Source organism: Saccostrea echinata, unplaced genomic scaffold (assembly GCF_033153115.1).
Source record: "Saccostrea echinata isolate AGI-Se365-2 ecotype Australia unplaced genomic scaffold, CSIRO_AGI_Sech_v1 ptg000025l, whole genome shotgun sequence".
Classification (NCBI taxonomy): domain Eukaryota; kingdom Metazoa; phylum Mollusca; class Bivalvia; order Ostreida; family Ostreidae; genus Saccostrea; species Saccostrea echinata.
The window spans coordinates 6,468,190-6,491,746 of record NW_026889774.1 but is presented as its reverse complement, the minus strand read 5'-3'; the positions used below and the strand labels follow the sequence as shown (position 1 = coordinate 6,491,746).

Sequence of the window (23,557 nt, the reverse complement as noted above, 5' to 3'; positions counted from 1 at the left end):
ATTACCGTGCAAGGTAGGTAGGGTATTAGCATATTTTGTGCCGTATTTTTTGTTGATACAAACTACAGGTAGGTGGGATAAAACATCTTAGATCAGGGTATTATTTTTAAGTTAAATAATTCATTATGCTTTAAAAAGTACGTTGATGAATAATGTATACTATGCTGGAAATTCAGCTGGTACAAACTACAGGTAGGTGGCAGAAAACACCTGATAACAGGGTTATATGCTTCTTTTGAATTACTCTTGTGACTATTCAATGCATGTAGGTTATTAGAATGTTTTATTCAGGAATTTTAGTTGGTACAAACTATAGGTAGGTAGGAGAAATCATCTGGGATCAGAATTATATTTTCAAGTATTTAAATCTGGTTACTATACGAAGTGTGTTCGTGAATAGAGTGATGGAACATAAGCTGGTACAGGAAACAGGTAGGTGGGAGAAAACTTCTCAGATCACTTTGATATTCTTATGTTTAATTAATCCCGTGACTCTGTATAGTAGGTAGCGTATTAGCGAGTTTTGTGTATGAATATTATATAATTAGCTGGTACAATTTACAGGTAGGTGAGAGAAAAAATAAAGCATCAAGGTAATATTCTCATATTAAATAAATCTTGTTTCTATCCAAAGCACATACATGTAGGGAAATGGTGGATATTGAAAGTATTCTAAGCTGGTACAAACTACAGGTACTTGGAAGAAATTGTCTGGGATCAGGGTTATATTTACATGTTAAATTAATCTGGTAACAAGCAAACGTATGTTGAGTAACAGCGTATACTGTTTTGGAATTTCAGCTGGTACAGACTACAGGTAGGTGGGAGAAACATATCTTCATGTTTAATTAATCATGTGACTGTCAAATGTCTGTAAGGGTATTAGCTTTTTTGGTGCAGGAATATTAGCTGATACAAGCTAACGTAGATGGGAGAAATCATCTGGGATCTGGGTTATATTTTCATCGTTAATTAATCTAGGACTGTCCGAAGTCTGTAGGTAAATAGCGTAAAGTACAGGTAGGTGGAAAAAAAAACATCTGGGATCATGACAATATCCCTATGTTTGTGCGATGTAGGTTGAGCATAAGCGTGTTATCAGATCTATAGGATTAGTTTTTTGAATGTAAAATTTTCGCCTCTGTGGAACAGTGGTTAGAGAGTTTGCTCTAGAGTCGCGGATAAGAAAAGTTGATCGGTCCTTCAGGTAAGACCTATAAACCGAGGTCCCGAGTTGCGGTAGGTGTTGTTACGAAAAAAAAAATCACTCAGTGCTTAAAAGGCCCTGAGTGTCGAATACAGGTCTAAATGCAGTCCTATACCGGCAAATGGTGGTGTCTCAATATGAGTGAAAAAATCTCGATCGAAGGGACGTTAAACAATCAAACAAATATGTAATATTAATCTAATACCTGTCAAAAGTAGGTAGAGAAATTGTGTGTATTGTTAAGAAATCCATATATTTGTACTTTAGATGGATACCAATCATCCAAAATCAACTACATAGACGTACCTGTCAAAAATAGCAAGAAAAGAAAGAATTAGCAAACAGCGAGGAATATAAGTTGCTAAATTTTGCAAAAAATGTCTTGCTGTATTGCGTTCGCATATGCTTCGGTAAACCATGAGTTTTGCGTGAAAATAATGCCCTGTTCACATGGAGAGTTTAATTCGAATTAAATGTAAGTTACTGCGAATTAAATTTGAACCGCGTTCACACGGAGAATTTAATGCGAATTAGTTTAATTCGAATTAATTTACTGCGCATTAAATTACTTCGCATTAGCTCCGTGTGAACGCTAAGCAAAGCTAATTCGAATTAAATTTTGACGCATGCGTAAGGGCACAATTAAGTCAAAGACCACTTGTCGATGGTCAGATATAGTAACTTGTGTTATTTTTGAGTTTTTTAGTTTAATTCGCATTAGTTTACTTCGAATTAATTTACTGCGAATTAAACTCTCCGTGTGAACAGGGCATAAATCTTAGCACTAAGTTTGGTGTGTAGGTAAAATAAAGAACAAAACTTTTGATATCAAAAGAAGTTAGAAAATGTGTTTTCTTTCTTAATGTATTTCTTAGTAGTAATATAGGCATGAATATTTTATTAAATTAAAAAAAGAGAATTCTAACTTACAACTTGAGTGGTATGAAAAATTGATTCATCATTAAATTATGTCATTACATGTGATCCCCTTGATGAAAAATATATCGTATATTCCACGTGTTAAATGCGACTTAAATAAAAGTAATTGCTTATATGGTGTCTCTTTTGTCAATCCTTTAGTTAAGGGTGTTGCTAAAAAGCGGAACGGAAAACGGAAAATCTTATATCAAGTTATTTACTTCACACATAAACACATATATAAATCATACAGGAACCAGTATCTTTATCTAATATTTCATACCTAATTAAAATTTGTAATAACAATGTGATTTATTCAATATTTTTCTCCTCAGAACTACATGTAGTATATACATGTATATGCGATAGTCAATGAAATACATACTAATTAAACACTTAGCCCATGTATCTATCTGAACGCCTCATTTATCACTCGTCTAAAATTAATTAAAAATAAAAATATACTCATCAAAGACAAAACTCTCTTTTTTGATCATTCAGTCTTATAAAATGGACAATGTTTTTTTTGTAACAGGCAGAAACAAAGAGATAAGGGGGTGCAGAGAAAGAGAATAATTATGTACACTTTTTTTTTGAAACAACTGGCATTAAAGAGAGAAAATTAAAAGATATAGACTACTTACAACTACAGGCATGCACGCATCTACAAAGAGTTGGGGGTTCGGACCCCTGGAACTTGTGGAGTTATTTAATGCACATGTAAATAAAAAAAATTATCTTGGACAACCCCCTCCCCCGAAGACCCTCCCCTGTGAAGTTTGTAGGAAAAGTATACATTAAGCGCTTAAGAAGTAAAGGAAAGTGGCTAATGACCCCCATCCCCCTTCTTTCCCATGAAATATGTTTTCTTATGTTTGGAAAAGGAGTTTCTGTAACAGAAACATTAATATGCCTCTGCTGGGGATTGCAATAATATATAATAATATTCCAATAATATTGGAATAACAAGTTGATGTACAATACCTGTGTCTGTTTTTACATCTCTGTATAACTTATCATCAATAATTGTAAGTTTATCAAAGCATTGAAATAATGCATTACTGTAAGGAGTAGGTGGTATTTCATCTTTATGTGGTTTGTATTTATTAAATACTTGATCAAACCAGTATGATATATCAGGGTCTTGAATTTGTTCTTGAACAATATTAACACTTTGTAGATTTCCATCATATATAGCGTTGATGTTCATATTGATAACTTCTTCAGACACTGGAAGAGTTTCAATAAAAGGAACAATATTTGTCATATTACATATGGCACTAGCAGAATCTGATGTAACAGTAGTACAGTTCTGTTTTTGCAACAAACCAGGTAGACGAGACAGTGCATCTGCATTTGTGTTGCCTGGTCTATACTTCAAGTCAAAATTATAGGCAGACAAGGCTGCAAGCTATCTATGGCCAGTAGCGTCGAGCTGGGCAGTTGTTAGGACATAAGTTAAAGGATTATTATCCGTAAAAACAGTAAAACTATGTCCATATAAATAATCTTTAAATTTTTCTGTGACGGACCATTTTAGTGCAAGAAATTCTAATTTATGTGCTGGATAATTCCGCTCAACTTTGCTAAGACTTCTGCTTGCATAAGCTATAACATGTTTAAGTCCATCATCTTTTTCTTGATAAAGAACTGCACCTAACCCATGCAAAGATGCGTCAGTATGTAACTCGAATGGTTTTGAATAATCAGGGTCGGCCAATATGGGCTAAGAAGATAATTGATTTTTCAGAAAATTAAAAGCATGTTCTTGTTCTTCTTCCCATTTAAATTCTGGTAATTGTTTGTTGGACATTTTATTTTTACCGCGACTTTTCTTTGTGGGAGTAGGCATGAGATTTAATAAAGGTTTAGCAATTTTTGAAAATTTTTTAACAAATTTTCTATAGTAACCTACAAATCCCAAAAATTGACGGACTTCTTCGCGAGTTTTGGGACGAGGCCATTCTTGAACCTTTTTAATTTTCTCTTCATCAGGCTCAATGCCTTTCTCTGATAGGATATGTCCAACATATCGAACACGAGTCTTAAGTAATGAACATTTCTTTGGTGACAGTTTTATTCCTGCGTCACGTAGTTTCTGAAACACTAGACTTAATCGTTCTAAGTGTTCTTCGTAAGTGTTCGAAAATATAATAATATCATCTAAATAGATGAAACAAATTTTTAAATGTAAATCTCCTGAACATTGTTCCATTAGCCTTTGATAAGTGGCAGGGGCATTAGCTAGCCCAAAGGCCATTCTATTGTACTCGTAAAAACCGAGAGGGCCAACTGTAAATGCAGTGCGCTCTTTATGTTTTTCTTCTATTTCAATTTGATGATACCCAGATTTCATATCTAATATTGAAAAATATTTATTTCCAGACAGAGAATCTAAAATTTCATCAATTCTTGGTAAGGAGTAACTGTCTTTAATTGTTCTTTGATTAAGTTCTCTAAAATCAATGCAAAGACGTAATTCTCCTGTTTTCTTTTTTTACGAGAACAACATTTGATGCAAAAGGAGAATGTGACTGGCGAATAATGCCTGCACTTAACAATTGTTGAAGATGATTTCTAACCTCATCAAACATTGATGGAGGTATTCTCCTATACCGTTGTTTAAAAGGGACTTCATTTGACAATTCTATCTGATGTTTAACACAGTTTGTAAAACCAACATCTGTGTCACCTTTTGAAAATATGTCATTAAAATCATGAATCAACCTAGATAGCTTTTGGAAATTTTCCTCTGATAGTTCATCTTTTGGTATATTAATAAGATCTATAATATCAATATCTGAGGATTCATTGTTCTTTTGGACATGACAAGCAATATTTTCCATATTTACAGGCTGAGCTTCAAAGCATGTGGGGAAAGAGTTACTGTTCTTGTTGTAATATTGCTTATATGTACTGGTACTATACCATTATGTTGGTGTTTGTATGGTATAACTACAGGAGAAATATCTATGTCATTTGGTATTTTTGACTTAGGTGTAGGTTGTAATAATGCACAGACTGGCTGGTAAGGAAATTCCTTTTGAAGGTAACCTTGTAATACAATATCTGTATTTGGGGGGATGGTAACTTTAGATGGTTCCACTAATCGAGAACATTTTTGTGTCTTTGTAACTCTTTTTCTCTTAAAGAGATGCATCTAAATGCAAGATACCATGGGGCAAACAAGTTTGCTTCCTGTAAGTATCTAGGACCATGGGATTCTTTGACTATGTTCATTAATTCAGAGATAATATTTGTACCCATTAAGACAGGAACACTGTTGTTATAAGATGTTGTAGGTACAATAAGAAACAAACCATCTATTGACACTTGTTCATTACCTATGCCATTGATTTTCAAAGGAAATTGTATATAACCTGAATGTGGTAAAGTTTGACCATCTGCACATTCAATGTGCAGAATATCTGTCACAGATGGTATAAATGTTCTTCATAAAAACTTTGACAAATTGTTGAAATAGCAGAACCTGTATCAACAAGTGCTGTTGTAATGATACTATCAATATCAACAGAGACTTCATTGGTTGTACCTACTAGAGTACATGTTCTTTTAGTTTGTCTATGATTTGTAATATTTTGGAATGATAATAATTTTGGAATATTTTTCTTTCTTTCTTTCTTTCTTTCTTTTTTTTTTTTTTTTTTTTTTTTTTGCTCGTCAACAAATTTCTGGCTTTGATTTTTTTTATTGAGTTGGCATCCCCTCCTGGAAAAAAATCCTGGATCCGCGCATGTACAGGACTGCTGATACTATCCACAGGCATCTGAAGCGTGGATAACGTACGTCTATGCATCAACCCCCATCCCAACCCCAACCCCTCCATTACCAAAACATAACTAACGAATATAAAAGGAGATGGGTGAAAAAAGCGCAGAATGCCTATAGCTTCAGATATATAAAAAACATAATCAATATGTGAATTTAGTTTTCAGAGTTAACTTCTTATTAATGAAATTTATGAAAGTACGATAAACAAGACTTTTCTGAGGAAAATTTTCTCTGAAAAAATTATTCTGTTATTTTAAAAAATAATGTGGTATTCGTTGGGTTCGAACCCTAGCAATAAAAATCCCGTGTATCATTTTCCTTTGAGACTAACACGCTAACCACTATGCTACACAGCCCCTGAAGAATTGTGGCATTTAAATCATGTTTGTGATTTGACCCATAGCTTCAAGTATTTCTCGTGTCTATTTGACATATTTTCTACTTATCCATAAAAATCTGCATTATGAAGTTGTCATTCTAAATTCAGACTACTGCACATTTATTCAATAGAATTTTTTTCCGCAGTCATTCTGGACCCACAATGCATCGCTTCTTGTTCTCGCTGCTAACTTCTTTCGCGCGGTAACAACAACTAAAAATTCACAAAAAATAAACTCACCTTAATTTAATGGATATTGCATACAGATAGTAGATTAAACATTCTTTGTTAAAATCTTCGCACTTTTTAACCCTTTCGACGCCAAATAAAGTTACGTCTATAACGTCATGGATGCCGTACTATGACGTCAATTGAGACGTAAAAAAAGCGTCAAATTGATAATAAAGCAAGCACCTGTTTAAGCAAGGTGATAGGATGTTCATAGTTTTCAAGGAAAATGCGTATAATATAGCCATATTCATTCCAATAATTTTTAATCGCCATAATGTAAATTTAGCAAATATTTATCCTGTAGCTAGCATACACAAAGAGATTCTTTAAATGCAATAAAAGAGACGTTTAATCTTTTTCAAATAATATGTCTACTAAATGTTATAGATGTATGACTGCCGTTACGTACTAGAAAAGGGCCCTTAAATAGCCTGACCCTTTCTGAATGCAATTATATATCACTTTTAAAAATATCTGATTTTTTCAGTATTTTATGAGCATTTTAGTAAGGCACTTCAAAACAACTTTGACGTTACTCACTGAAAATGTTATTACGTCGCGCTCAGCAAATTAGTTTCTAAACATTCTTAAAATTCTTTAAATTATCGTAATCGTTTTGACACATAAAAATTTGAGAAAATATTTGATTTCTTCTTCTAAGCTACTAGTATACAACTATTCCTAAGGAAAGTCGCCTTAGTTCATACTTCTAGAGTTATTTCGTAAGAAAGAAGGAGGGGGTCTAGACATCTAGGATCTGGGAACGGTTTATATTCAGTTGAAAAATAATACAGTTCCACATAATTTTATATCTAATAATTTAGCTCAATTAAAGTATTTAAAGCATAAAAGGATAAATTGAAACATTACCCCCCCCCCCAACAAAAAATATAGGCAGATGTCCCATAGAGAAAGAAGAAATCCAACTCAAACAACGACACCAGGCATAAATCGGGCCAACCCCTCGCAAAAAAGCAAAGCGATCCCGATATAAAAAATAATTACTCTCAGTTAAAAGCTCGCATTCACTCCACCACCCACCCACCCACACCCACAAGCGCATTTCTTTTTTCCCATTTAACTTTGTTAAGAGAAGATAATAACACCCCAAGCATTTTCTGTATCACCGATGAATTCTAACAGGAAATTAATTCAGATGAATTCATGATGTGTAATTTTTTTTTGGTTAAGTTTATCCCGTTCATAAAAAGTCATTTTAAAATAAGTTTTTATTGTTCATATAATTCAATTTCTTCGCCTGTCTTAGGTATGGAATACAAACATAAAAAAGACGCTCATAATGATTTTTGAAAGTTTACTCCATACATGAAAATTGAAACTATTAGTCAATTTCTTTGTTTTTCCCAAGTAAATCAGGTTTTATCAAAAAACGGTCTTCTTTTTTTTCAACCTGTGCTCTGGACACTTATCACTTGGACACGACAATCGTACATCATTTCTTAAAAGGACCGAAACTGTAATCTCAAATGAAAACATTAGGGAAATTAGTTTCTGTAAAATAGATTCCTAAGACCGCTCAAAATTAACTGGCAAGATTTGAAATGTACAGCTTACGTCATTTCCATCTGTTGAAGTCAAAATATTTGATGATCGACAATGATATGGGCGGGTACAATTCGACACGGACGTCTGAGAAAACATTGGATTGGAATTCAAATTTGAATTTGATTTTTAATCCACTAAAGCTTTTTTTCATAGACAGAGCATTAATGTATGACCCAAAAGACTAATAGTTTCAATTCCCGAATAGTTTGAAAAATGATGTAGATCAGAATTTTCAATCCAATATTTTTGAAGACACACAAACGTTACAGATATGGAAGAGATAGATATATTCTTTCATAAGATCAGGGGACGGCCATTTTATTCTAAAAGGGGAGGTAAATTTATTTCTGTCCAGGCTTTATATATACATATACATGTACAATACATAATACACTGTATATTTATTTCAAGCATGACAAGAGATTTTATCTTATTTCTTCTTCACTGAAAAACGGTTGTCAAGCAAATACAAGGAAGGGGGGGGGGGGCGCTGTCCAAACTCAAAAACTTTCTGCTTATTTCTAAGATCTACCCCCCCCCCTTCCGGAATCAAAAAAATTAAGTATAGTTTGATCAAAGAGATGGTTGTACTGCTTTTGGCTCTTTTCTATATATGCATATTTAACGCAGCTGGGCTTTTCTGAGCAAAGTGAAATAAAGCTGCATTACAATTATGACGAAATCTAAAATTGAAACTGAATATTTTGCGAGACTTGAATATATTTTTACGCAATTAAGGTCATCTATTCATCTTCCTCCGTGACATCAGCTAACCTGACATCTTATAACTTTTCATAATTTATACTTCGATGCAATGAAATGTATATATGTATGTCTCAAGGAATAATTAAATAATACGTCCAGCACATGTTAATAATTTTTTGTTTTAGGTGATGCAGGTAAGCAATATCCATTTAATGTTTGAAACTCTACCGCTCTACGACTCTCTTCATAGGCAAAGTGGAATCTTGAAATTGCAGAACATGACTGGTATTTTTTGCCTGTAACCACACGACCGGATTAGAAAGGTTTTTTTTTTCTTTAGAAGCAGAAAGGTGTATGTGTAAGAGTGTGTGTGTGTCCTTTATCCTCAAAGTCATGTACCATTCAACGGAACTTTCAAAAAAATGTCGAGAAATCCGGGGTGTCAAAATATTAGAGTTGAAACTTGACGTCCAAGATTTCAATGCTAAACATGCTAAATATGGCTAATTTATTACATACATGCAATAGTCAGGAAAAAAATGCCGTTGCTTTTATTTTTATCTTTCCCATAATGTACAGATTCCATAATAGTCTTTGTGCCTTACGATTGTTGTTAATTTGACATGGTTGATGATTTTGAACATCTTCATAACAACTGAATGTCATCCACACATGTTACATATAATTCCAGGGTAGTACTTTTTTCTTCTATCAGTGATTTATCTCAAACGATCGATGTTGCCATATAAACATATATCAGAAGTTCAATCATAATTTCTTTACAGCCTAAATAATCTATTGTTTAATCTATTAATTCTTCTGTTTCATTCATATTTTTAAGCATAAAGTCAGTGTCGATTTAATTCTTATTTTCAACAATGAGTATAATGCTCTTTGAAAAAGTCCACATCTATCTTACTGTATTCAATTCCTAAACAAGTTACAAATTCAATTTCAAACTGGCTTCAGGACAATTTAATATTAGTTTCAGGGACTACTACTTCTTATGACTTAGTCCATTATTTCAGTTCTTTTTATTTTAGAAAACTTTATGTTTTTGTAAAAATTTGTGCCCCCTCCTCCGTTTTATTGTGCGTTAATTTAGTATGGAATTATTCATATAGAGATTCATGGCCGTAGGGGGCCGTGCCTCCCCAATAATTTTGCCGATGTATAGATACTATAAAAAAAATATGGCTACTACATCCTTGTGCCCCCTCAATGAAAACGTCTGATGTCCTTTTTTTTTTTTATCTTTTTTTTGTTTTGTTTTTTGCTTTTCAAGGAAATTTTGGTAGTTGATAGTGCCCCCTCAACTGAAAATGGATGGCTGTGCCCCCCCCCCACTGAAATTGCTTCCTACGGACCTGAGATTGTGTGCCCCCTCCCCTCCTCTTTGTAGGTTCAAACATCCCATGTTACCAGTATTTATATCCAAACAACGATGGGGTCTCTTTTTCAGTTTGAACTTTTAGAGGTTGCCTTTTTATTCGGAGATTTTTTGCTTGTCAGTTATCTCTGCATGCCCTACTCCAACCCCCTAACCCCCCCCCCCCCCCACACACACACACACACTTACACACACACACACACACACACGCAACACTCATTAGGAAATTGACACTATAGACCCTGAGTCCCTCTCATCGAGTATATCAATATGATTGACTTGGGATTAAAATTAAAATGGTTTACACATTTTATAAGGTGTTATTCGGAATACAGAATCACTTATAATATTTAAAAAAACGCGTATATAATTATGTGCACTGAGCTTTCTCTCTCTCTCTCTCTCTCTCTGAAAAAATGTATGTATCACCTGGGAAAATAAGTATAAAACTTTCCGGCAACAATGAACCATAAAAATGCTAACAGAAAGTGCGCCATACTTCAACTACAATGCTTGCGTACTCCTAAACTGACGTCATAATTTAACGTCAACGTAAGAAATATGACGACAAATTTAAACCAGTGCCTATTTTTAAAATGAAGACCTATACTTGTGTCAAAATATAGATATTATTGTGTTTAATTACACGTAAGGTTTATAGTTAATAAAAGAAAAATAATTTTTAAAACAATGATTGAAAAACGACATTTTTGTCGGTTTGACGTGGACACAGTAAACGACATTTATGTCGCTTTGGCGTCGAAAGGGTTAAACTTTGTTTATGGAACTGCAACGAACATACATGTACGACGTCATGTGACGTCACAGTCTAGACGTTCCAAATGTCTTGTGCGGTTTGAAGAGGCGGATCTTAAAATGAAGTGAACAATGCGCTCGCCCCAACGGTCGCACCGTCAACATATTAGTATGAGAAAACGATCCTTTTTGCCCTCTTTAGTCTGAGTGTATGCTATTTCACAGGCAAATAATTTCAAACTTTGTGAAAGTTTTGCAAATTGTGGAGATTATACGTAAAGTACTCTTTAATTTTTTATGAAATATCACAGAAAATTTTGTTATAATTGAGATTTAATTTTTCACCTTCATGTTTGTCGCACTTTAGGCATTGCGCTCGCCTTGTTCGCCCATCTTCTTTCTCGAAAATGTCTGAATTCCCATCAATTCAATCTTTCTGTTATTCTGTGCAATAGGTTTGTGCTGTTTTTCAGTTCTACAACTTTTCCGGTTGGGGGGGGGGGGGGGGTGGATGTACGTTATCAACGCTTCAGGTGCCCGAGCATATGCATCAAAAGTAATGTTGTCTTCGTTCATACCATGGTTCATATAAATATAGAATACTGGCCATTCATATTGATCAGGGTGGATTTTTATAAAGATATTTTACTCATATTTTAATTGCCATAATGACATTTTATATGTACGGCATTATATTTTCTGTTCGGTTTTCCGTACCGTATCCTTTGCCTTTGTTCAGGGATCTTCAAATGAGAATAAACATGAGTTAATTAACTAGAATTTAATAATCAAGGATTGAATATGAACAATTTAACTATAAAATGAACTATATAATGTATATAGTTTTTGGAATGATTTATATATTTCTCAAATGATTTAACCTGGTATCATATTTTCCGTTCCGCGTTTTAGCAACACCCTTTAATTAATCCACTATCAGGGTTAGATTGGGTTAAAAAATGGGGATGGGGATCTTAAGAGCTTCTAGACATTTGTATTTCTGATAATGTAGTTGAAGGACTTTTATTTTGAATTTGAATAAATCCACGATTGTCAACAATTTTATCAATATTTGATAATTAATTTAAATTTATGCATTGTTAATATAGGCATTTCGACTTTTACGCATAGGACTTAATATATAATTATCCATTTGTAAATTAACAGTTAAATAAATATTGTATAAGAATATTTCATTTCTTTCCGTATAGAATATTCAATGTACGAGTGAATAAATCCGCACACTTATGAAGGATAACTCGTGTTCATGAAAGATAACTCGTGTTCGCCTACCTGTACATTGTACCATCTAGCGTTAACCGAACACGACGAAAAGTTGATACAAGTTTCAGGGCATACACGCATTACTAAAAAAGGTTATATTGGATGATAAAAAAAACGTATATTCCTTGTTCTTTTGGAAAACCATATAATTATTATAACTGTAAAATTCCGAATTTACCTTTCGGATTCTTTCACTAATTTTTTTTACTCGACAAACACAAACAGGTGTATAAATACAAATGTATAGATTAAATCTTAATTTAAAGACATTTTAGGATATCGATCGATGTAGAATTGAATTTATTACTTTGCGAGAAAAATCAGAATGGCAAGTATTAAAATACAAGCTTCTGTAATCAAAATCACTTTCATTGTCGTTGAATGCAATAATTATTCATTGATTAAAATACCTTTATCGATAAACAAAATGTTCACAATGCCAATATTGCTCGCCACAGACAATCAACCCCAGGATAGATTCGTTTAAATGCATGGGTTCTAAAATGTCAATGTGATATGCGCAAGCACGGAACGTTGCCTTCTTTAGAACTTCACGAAAATGACACAATCTTCCAAAATTTCTTTTCCTCGGATATTTAAATTTACCTACATGTATTGTTTTATCAAGAGAATGGAATATCCATGACTACAGAGTTATAAGTTTGAATTTTTAATGTATTTTGTTTTCATTTTGCGACATGCCAGAGTTTTCCTTGCTTGTACATGTAGTTTTTCACCTGGGAAATTTTCTAATAATTGCAGGTAAGTCACAAACAATACAAATTTATTCTTATTATCTTTTTTTTTTTTAAATATATATATAAATTTGAAAAAAAAATGATAGTACTTAATAGTTTTCATTTTTTTTCCCAAAACTTGTCGATCTTTAAATAACAATTCTCTACGAAAAAAAAAAAAAATTCTTCAAACTGTTTCCAAATTGTTCGTCTTGAATACATATCAATAATTTTATTGAAAATGTGTCACATACATTTTGTTTACGAAGAAATTAGGACCAGGTTTATTGAAAATGCGAAGGAATGTTATTTAATTCAAATATTTAATATAATTTGAGTGTACAGTATGCCTCATTGACAACAGAAATTGAATTTCCGTGTAGGAATATTCTAAAGATTACAAAAAAGCGTCAATGGATCATTATATACGTTATGCGTCATTAGGCATAACTTCAAAAACTATTTTGTTTCGTTAGTAGGTCTGTAGTATGACCGAGTAAGCTTTAATTTATGACGTAAGAAATGTGCCAAGGATTTTTCAAATTTTGATATCAACAATGTTTAACATCCCTCCTTCCCACGTGGGACGAGAAACATCAAGATTTAAAAGTATTTCACTCACTTTAGAAGCATGTCTGTGTATCTCTTTTACAACTTAGAACTCAAAATAATTTGCATTGATTAACCCCATTTGCAGAAACTATCAATATTATTTTCAATCTCTGATGGTAAGTTATATTTGCGAGAGAATTTCGAGTGCTTTTATTCTTATATATAATATAAATATACCAACCTAAGGACAACAGTTCAGCTATACAACTGCAGATATTGTCATCATACCAGTTGTGTTAGGACCTCTGAAACAATAAAGTTGTATACAAACTAGTGTTGTCAAATCGGACGATTTTAGTAACCGGTTATATATACTCGCTCACTTTTCCGATCGAGTAACCGGTTACTCGGATGGTTTTTCTTTAGACCTCAAAACATCCTTTTTCGAGGTATACATACTCAATGGTAACAAGTACATTTTGTATATGTAACGTCATTACCATTTCTATATAAATCTTATCATTTGTATACCTGTATATATAAAACAAAAATGCACTGTTTATGAACTAAATTCTTAATTACAAACTCAGTATTAAATATCTTCTAAATAATTTTTTCTGGAACATTCCAAAATAGTGTGCTGTTTTGCGGGATGTCCTTTATAATATATCGCTTGTTTCAGAGTTAAATTTCAATCTTAGGTGGTTCAGCATATTTGTTGTCCTTCCACCCGCATATATTCAGTCATTTTTTAAAATTATTTTGATGCATATGGCTGCTTTAATCTTTTACTGCGGACTAGCGCAGATTTATGTAAAGTATTTATAATTAACTCAAGCCTTTAAAACTTGTATAATACCCCTTTGCAATGAAAGCCACCAATTAGATAAATAAAACTGTGAAATACTTATCAAAACAAATTTATCGTTTTTGTAAAACGCTAGGTCGAGTCTATCGTAAATAAGGAAACTTAAAAACAATATTTCATTTTTTCCTGCTGATTTAAACATGTTAAAATGTAAAATTTTAAATATCCGAGTAACCGAGTAGCAGTTTTACTAACCGATACTTGCATCGTTCGACGGTTAACCGGGTACTCGTTGACAACACTAAATTACAAACCTTGCATATTTAGCCTTACCTAGAATTAAAATCATTGCAAATCTAGGTAAAGCATCTGTAAATGTGTCCAATAAATTGAAGGTGGTTAAGAGCGATGTCCATTACCAACCAGTATAATTTGTATATATAAGCTTCATTACGAGACATTTTCATTTTTTTTCCAGAAAGTTTATGTACACTACCAGATGAACTAGAAGGGGTATGGTACAGTGCCCAGAAAGGACCACTGACGATCAACTCAACACACATACAAGGATATCCTATATACATGTCTGTCAGCGTCAGGTCTCTCGATTTTGAATGTATTGAACAGAGTGATAGAAAATATATGTTCAAGTAAGTACATACATTAACTTAAAATCGATATTTTTAAAAGGGAAACAACAAACTTTTGAAAAATTGAATTTTTAGCTGCTATTAATGATATAATTATATATATATATTTAGAGAGAGAGAGAGAGAGAGAGAGAGAGAGAGTCTGCTGAAATCGTGCACATTCTAATAAATATACATTCCTTTATGTCATACATTTAGATTTCTTTCATTATTTTTTAAAGCGATGTTGCACTTATAAAATTTTATATCTGATCCTAATTCAGTACACCTGTACTTAAACATCACTATTGAAACATAATTATTTAAACATTGATCCTCGCCAATTGAATTAAATTATTATTTTTGTACATAGATCTACCGAGACTGTCATTATTTTTGGTGGACCTGTTCACAGCTTCATTTGCTTAGAGTTTTGGAGAATATCTGCTACAAAGTACTACTACTTTCACAAGACAGGTGGGGCCTTTTAATGCATTTTGGATTTAATTGTAATTCTGGTAGAATTTATAATAAATTATACATGTATTTGAATGTGTCCAAGTAGCTACTTTTTAGCTCACCTGAGCTGAAAGCTCAAGTGAGCTTCTCTGATCACCCGTTGCCCGGCGTCGGCCCGTCTGTCTGTTTGCTTTTCATATGACTTCTCAATAACCACTGCAAGGGCCAAATTTAACGAAAGTTGGCACAAAGTATCCTTCAAGTTGGGTAAAGGGAATTCCAAATTGTTCAAATGAAGGGCTTAGCCCGCTTCCAAGGGGAGATAATTAAGAAAAGACATAAATAGGATGGAATAAAAAAAATCTCCTCAAGAACCACTTGGTCAGAAAAGGAGAAACTTAATTATGTGGAAGCTTCTTGAGGAAGGGAACATTTTAAAATAACCCCTGGGTTAAGGGCTCTCGTAAAGTTACGACAAATTTTACACGTAAGAATCTCGTAAGAATTTTTGTGAAAAGGAAGAAAAGCATATGATTTCTCTTACGATAGAAATTAATCTTAAGATTTTTTGTGAAAAGGTCTACTGGTATTTTGATGGTTTTTGCTGTTGCTGTTTTGTTGTTCTATTCTGTAATTTCTCAAATGAGCGTAATTAGACCTTTGACCTCTTGTTTTATTCTAGACATGAGTGTTAATTTTAGAAATTAATACGTGTATTTCGATGTGATTTTTTGCAGCCATTAGTGGAACCAATAATGATCACAATATAGGAAAATTTAATGGATTAACTGCAACGTTGGAAGAGACTTGCAGCGAGTCATATAGCAGCACGTCTTTCGTTACTTTAGTAAAAGATGGTATTTACTTTCGAGGTTCTTCATACCCTTTTCACTCAAATAAATGATTGATATTATTTTTCAAAAGACTGTGAATTATAATTGATATGAAAAAGATTTCAGCATGTATTACGGTGCAAAATTTGATTGGACAATTTTTAAGGGCTATAATCATTTTTGTCATAAATCCCACTGAGAGTTATCTCTCCCATCAGAAGGACAATGAACATTAAGATATAAATTTATTTTTAATTTGTTTTTTTAAAATTAATTGTCGTCCATTTCGTATATGAAACAGATAGGAGATTTTGAATGAAGTTAAACAGACCGAAAATGGATGAAATACATGTGAACAATTTCAGAACAAATGGCAGAGAGTAGAATATTTATATGGACTTTTGAGTTTTATATTGACCAGAAAAGTATCAATATGGAACAGGCTTTACAAGTATACAGACGAAAGTAGTTCCTTTCTAAAGAATCTTTTGCATTTAATTTTGATTACAGTAATTATCGCTGCAAGCTAATGATAAATATAAATGCAAACTGGTCACGATTAAACTCTGATAAAGTATATTATGTTTTGGCATAGATAATTAAAAAACAAACATCTTGATTTTACCATTAAAACTGCCTGATTATCAAATGAAAAAAAATTGAACTTGTAACAATGTAGTTTGCAGAATCTATAAAACGTAAACAGTCGCAGGAGCATTTTTTGATCATCCTTTTGAAACACACAAGTCTTAAATATACATGTATAATAAAGATTCACCCGAAGTGTTTGAAAAAAACAACCATACATACATTTTCCAAAGAGAACACTTTAATTGGAAAGACATAATTTTGCACATATCATAAGGTTCCATAGAGAATGGATCATCGGAAGCTACCTGTGCTACAGACCTTCTGGATAAGTTCTCATTGGTCACTATTAGCGAATACAACGACGCTTCCAGTTGTGTGAACAATACAATGGACGGATGCTCTGATAAAACCAAATTGTCCTTCACTTACCATTCTTCTTGTACGGCTAACCATAAATTCTCTGGTGCGTATTACATTACAGGTACTTTCTCTTCATTGTCAAAATTCCACTGTATATTTCATGGATTTCTTATGCAGTATATGTTTCTTATAGCAGGGGGATTTTGGACGTGTTTAAGAAGCATAACCAGCAATGGATATACCTATGTGTCACTCTGGAACAATGACACTACTGTGACATCTACGTACACCTACTCCTATAACTTTGACAGTGGACGCACATACAAATTTGCTTGCCTTGTGAGTTTTATACATAAAACTTAGTTACTAGTATTTGCATTTTTTCATCCTTATGTTGTGTTAGTGTGTATTCCCGGTATTCTATTAGCTTGAGCTAGTGGGTTAACCCTTTAGCTCAATCAGTAGATCTGAACTGGCTTGACAGAGGTTCCGGGTTCAAATCTCTTTGGAGACACAAAACTGTTTCTGTTACACTTGGCGCCCATGTTGGACTTTATTCTCTGCCGGGTGAAATTGATTGGCCCTAGGATTCTTCAGGCGTTGGCACTAAAAAAACCGAGTAGAGGTCATCTCATTTTCTGGAAGGAGACAATGTGTAAGATACACGGCATCCTTTAGCTTGGGCTAGTGATTTAACCATTTTAGCCCAATCAATAGGGCACTGAACTGGCATGTCAGAGGTCCCGGTTCAAATCCATTTGGAGGCAAAAATCCGTCTCTGTTACGATGTGTATGACTACTAAATATGGTGTTTAAAACCATGAACTATAATAGAGAACAAGTATATTGATAATCCTACCTATTCGAAAATGATCTGTTTGCAGGTTGTAAAAGGAACATCTGCGACATTATTTCCAAAAATTTGTTCCGATTCTACCCAAACACCTACTTCTGTTGGAACCCATGGACTGAAGCTCACGTTTTCTGGTCCCGATTCGACCTGTCGTAAGTGATTTTATTAGTTCTATAGTATGAAATATGAAGATAACGAACACTACGCAAGCTCAAAAGTCTATTAAAACAAAGCAAATTTGGAGCAGTTTGTTGTTAGGTTACAATTAACGTCTTTTTCTTGTAAAATATCCAGATACGAAACAGATTTTTATGACTCTGTGTTATTTTTTATTTCGAGTTCAAGGGGATATATCGAATAAACATAGGAATGATAATGAATATTGTTAATAGATAAAACGTCGTCGATATATCTAAATGTTGAATTGATTTCATATAGAAGTTTTCTAATAAATTCTGCTTCATATGAATCCGAAAATAGGTCTGCTAATACGGGGCGCCATTGGTACTCATGGAAATTCCGACCGATTGTTGGAAGACTTGATCTCCAAAAACTATATAGATATTGTTAATCAGAAACTCAAGCATCTTTTAATATCAACTTTGGACTAACTGTATGAATTGTCAACAAACTATATCATAATTTCTAAGCATCCCTATTTGAGAACCAATTAACTTTTCCTAAAAGATTGACAATAGCAAGTGTCATTCCAGTTTGAAAGACTAAATTGTAAAGAAAGGGGGTTTTCTTTTTTTTTTTTAATTAGCTTTAATCATGAAACAGAAGTGAAGTTATAAATATTGATTTGAAAAGGAAATAATTGGTAAATTCCCTGTGTTGAAATATATATACACACCAGTATATACCCTCCTATACTGTAACACCCCCCCCAAAAAAAAAACCCCAGCTTTTGCAATACATTCTCTTCATTGTACATACTATAATTGATTCTTAGTTTTTTCGGTTGCAGATACCAAGGCGGAGGACGAATCTGATATTGTGTACTACGTCATTATTATACTGGGTTCCTTATTTATCATATCTTTAATCATTTTATTAATAATATTACGCAAGAAAGGAAGAAAGTGTAAACGAACGATAACTAAGTCAAATGTCATTGGATCACATGACATTACCATGTCTAAACCGCCAGAGAAAATAAAACCATTGTATTTAAATGAACCCCCTCTTCGGCGAGAAAAGACTGATGTTATAAGTATTTTGGAATTCAACACGAATGAACCTCCTCCGCGAGAAAAGACCGATGTTGAACCTCCTACGCGAGAAAAGACCGATGTTGAACCTCCTACGCGAGAAAAGACCGATGTTACAAGTATCGTGGAATTCAACACGGAAGAGGGTTTTGATGCTTTGTAACTGTGTTCTGGCTCTCGTCATTGCAATGGATTGCCTGTGCTTCCATGCTTGAAGAACAGACATAAGACTAAATTAAAAAAAAAAAGTGCGTTACCTAGTTGTGCCAAGAGCAGTGCTTGCTTGCCTTGATTTTGTTCATTAATGTGGTTTTGCATGCCGACATGATTGTATTATGAAATATGTTTTATATACAATATGCAGTAGAGTGTGATTACCGTATTTCACACAGGAGTGTGGCTCACAGGTTGAGCTTTAGTTAAACGATCTTGAATACATCCACATTCAATTTTTTCCATAATATTACAAAAAATGTTCTGGTCTGTCTTTTGTTTTTTGGCAACTTTAACCATGCTCATAACTTTTGGGGTAAAATATACAGTTTGACGTCTTGATTTTTCGCATTTTACAAGGAATAACTAAAGTTTGAATTGTTAAAGTACGTTTGGCAATTTGCTACATCCAATAAAGTCTAGAAATTATTCTGGTATTGGTTACATACACATACCATATGTAGCAAAGGTAATCTTAGGCAGGGTAAAGCTTGCATAATACAGCAATCATCACTCAAAATTCAGGTGCGTAATCTTAGGTTAACGTTTAAGTTATGTTTGTATTCTTACTGTTAGAGTATATTTATATCAATTGATTTTCACTATATCAGCAAATCAAACAGTTACAATAGTGAGTTTCTCAGCAGTGAATAAAATAAAGTGCAATAATTGTTAAGTAAGTATGCCGCCCTATTACTCTTCTGGGATTTTTTTGGCAATAATGTTTCTGTGTTTTAGAATACGTCGTTTCGTGGAAAACAAATATGTTAAATATATTACAGATACATGTAGTATGATCCTTTTAGATTATACGAATTGCATGCTCTTATGGTACATTATGTTATGTATAAACTTCACTTTTGGTAAGTCCAAATCGTAAATCATGATTTTTTTTGGGGGGTCAACTCCAACATGTACCGGTATATATACCAAAGTTTCAGACAGTGTTCAAGTAACTAGTGTGTAAATCCTTTGCACTGCCTTTACTTTGAATGCAAACTCCAGAGATAACAGAACCTAAACTAATAGAGAAAAAGACTATGATTTCTAAAATTAAGCCTAAAAAATAAATGTGTCTGTTTACTAATTACGTGTTAATTTAAGGACGGTAGGTAAGAATTTATGTTTATTTTTATGTTCCAGTATCGAAGATTTGGGGGTATATAGTTTTTGCCCTGCCCGTCCGTCTGTCTGTCTCTTTATCGGTTTGTCCGCAAAAACTTTAACATTGCTCATGACTTTTGTTTGGTTGGAACTATGACTTATTTCACATGAGTATATCTTGTGACAAGACCTTATGTTGGGTACCATCATATTTGACCTTGATCTTGGAGTTTGATCCTGTTTTACAAAATTTTATCCAACTTTAACCTTAGCCATAACTTTTGACAATTGGTGCTAGGGCTTTCAAACTTCACATATGTAATTCTTGTGACAAGACCTTTACATACAACAATTATAGCCCAGTGACCTTGGTTGGTGCTAGGGCTTTTATATTTCACTTGTGTATTTCTTGTGAGCAGGCCTTTCCTTGGGCACCTTTAAGTTTGACCTTGATCTTGATGTTTGACTTACTTTTGAAAAACTTTAACCTTTTCCATATCTTTTCAATGGTTGCTGCAAGGGTTTTTATATTTCACAGGTATATTCCTCCGGACAAGTCCTTAATTTGGGTATCAACATATTTGATTTGCATTTGAGAAAGTTTAACCTTCGCTATAAGTTGCCATACGGGGGCATCAGTGTTTCACAAACACGTCTTGTTTTAAATGGTTTTTTAAAAGAATTTTTACCAATTTTTACATAAAATTACAAAATAAATCTTGGTAAATCAACTTTGTTTCTACCTAAAATCTGTTTTACGATATACAATCAATGTACAGACATGCAATTTCCGGATTTTACTTGAAAAACCTAACCGTCGGTGCCTAAGTTTTGGATCGGTCTGGTAACTGTCGACAAACTTATTTTTCTAAGGCCTTGCAATATGATTTGTCTCCTATAGTTAAGCCACAAATCTTTAATTATTATAGAAACTCTCAAGTATCATTTGCTATTATTAACAGTTTATCATCTATAAACACATTGCCTGAAATAACTCAAAATTATCATTAATGCATTACAAAATCTATTGAGCGCTATAGAGATTTTAATGAAATCTATAAAAAGCTTCTGCAAAGTCCCAATCAGCAGAACGAGTGAAATAATCCGTTAAATAATTCTTTTTTAAATGCGTACCAAATCGACGAGGCTACAATTGGAATCCATGGATAATTTTATTCTTAAATATTCTTGTTAAGCTATATCTGCAAACAGAAACTGGAAAGAACACAGTGACGTAGCATCGTTTTTGAAAGTGGGGGGGGGGGGGGCAACCCGAGGAAAAAAAATTTCAACTTACTTGAAAAAAACTTTACAAGCAAAAAAAAAAAAAAAAAAAAAAAGGAAAGGAAAATTGTGCAAACTCGAAAATCCTTTTTCGGGGGGGGGGGGGGATACTGCAAACAAAAGTGGGGGGGGGGGGGGCAACCGGACTTTCAATGAACATTTCCTATAGAAAAACTTATGTCTGGAAAAAAAGCGGGGGGGGGGGGGGGCTGCCTGGAACAAAAATAAATCTATTGTCTTTAGCCCATACAGAACTGATTTCAGAAAACATGATATCGAACGCAATGAACTTTTAAATGTTTTCTGCGTGAAAAGAATCGAGAAATATCACGGTGCAACGTTATAATTAGATATCATAATTCGATCGTCAAACAGGTCAATGTTTGAAATTACTAGAAAATGTTGATTCAGTGCACAACCCAATAATCCGCAAGATGACAATGGAATTTGTTAAAAAGAAAAAAAAGATTCAACTTTACATTACATAGTATAAAGTTCTAGAAAAATAATTTTTAAGAACAGAAAAACGTTTTAAATCGGCAAAATAATTATATTTTTAATTGTAAACCCATTTAGTACATTATATAAATGTACTGAAACAATGAATATTTGATAAAAGGTCGGTTATATGATATCTTAAATTGGCAAAGCGTTTCTATGGAATTTATAATTATGTTGAAAAATACAAACGAAGAGTTTATGAGTCTTATTCGAGTATACGAAAGGGCTGTTTCAAAAACGCATTTATCATTTATATTTTGAATAAAGAAAGTTTTTGAGAGGGAAGGCATGAGGGAAAGTAGGGAGAGCGGGAGGGAAAGAGAGTGGGAGGGAGAGTTAGTGAATTGAAGAAAGGGAGAGAGTGCGTATGAGGAGGGGAGAGAAAGTGTAAAAGAGAGAGAGAGAGTGTGTGTGTGAAGGGGAAGTCATTCTTACACAAAGCACAACGTCACGCTATAGTTGTAGCACAACTTTACACAACACGCGCACGTCGTCAGTTGTCTAAAGCTTGGCGTAGATGGTAGAATGTTTCGTTCTAGAGTTGCAAAGTACGGAGTTGATCCCTTTGTCCCAATAGAGGATGTAGAGACCTTTAATTTGCATTATTTTACGTTGCAGTTCTAAATGTGCCTTGTTGCGAACAGGGCATCACTGTTTTTGCCCTATTTAAACGTTGCAGACTCTCTTCTCCTCCTTATTTTTCCTACCTCTGTCTCTTTTTCTCACAAATTCCCCTCCTTACTCTCACTTTCTTCACCCTCCTCTTCAGTTCATCCTTCATTCTTTCCTATCTTTTCATAACTATATTTCGTCCCATTCCTCTAGCTCGCTTTATCCTTATAAATTCCTCTCTCCCTTGCACTCGTCTTTCTTTTAAGTATATTCCCTCCTTTCATACACTCCCAATCCCCCTCTCTCTCCACTCATTCTTCTCCAATCTCCTCTGATTCCTTTCTTCCCTCACGCTCCTCCCTCCGTCTCTTGTCTCATTCTCTTTTTCTCCCCTCATTCATGCACACTCTCTCTCCTCTTTTTCATCTCAACAGACTCCCTACCCCACTCCGCCCCTCTCCCTCTACTTACCCTTCCTCCCCTCCATCACTCCCTCTCCCCTCATTTACTACCTCCCTCCCTCAATATCACTTCACTCCTTTCTTTTCGCTTGCTCTCTATCTCTCTCTCCTTAATCAC

At 33.7% G+C, this 23,557-nt stretch overlaps 1 protein-coding gene across 1 annotated transcript; it reads left to right on the top strand.

Annotated features, from left to right (window-relative positions):
• Positions 1-12,600: 12,600 nt before the first annotated feature.
• LOC133192540 (uncharacterized) lies at positions 12,601-19,575 on the top strand. Its single transcript, XM_061328535.1, has 8 exons — positions 12,601-12,990; positions 14,804-14,975; positions 15,328-15,431; positions 16,151-16,270; positions 17,112-17,300; positions 17,391-17,536; positions 18,082-18,202; positions 19,021-19,575. Exons 1-8 carry the CDS (start codon positions 12,927-12,929, stop codon positions 19,425-19,427), a joined length of 1,323 nt encoding a protein of 440 aa, XP_061184519.1. The 5' UTR covers positions 12,601-12,926; the 3' UTR covers positions 19,428-19,575.
• Positions 19,576-23,557: the final 3,982 nt, after the last annotated feature.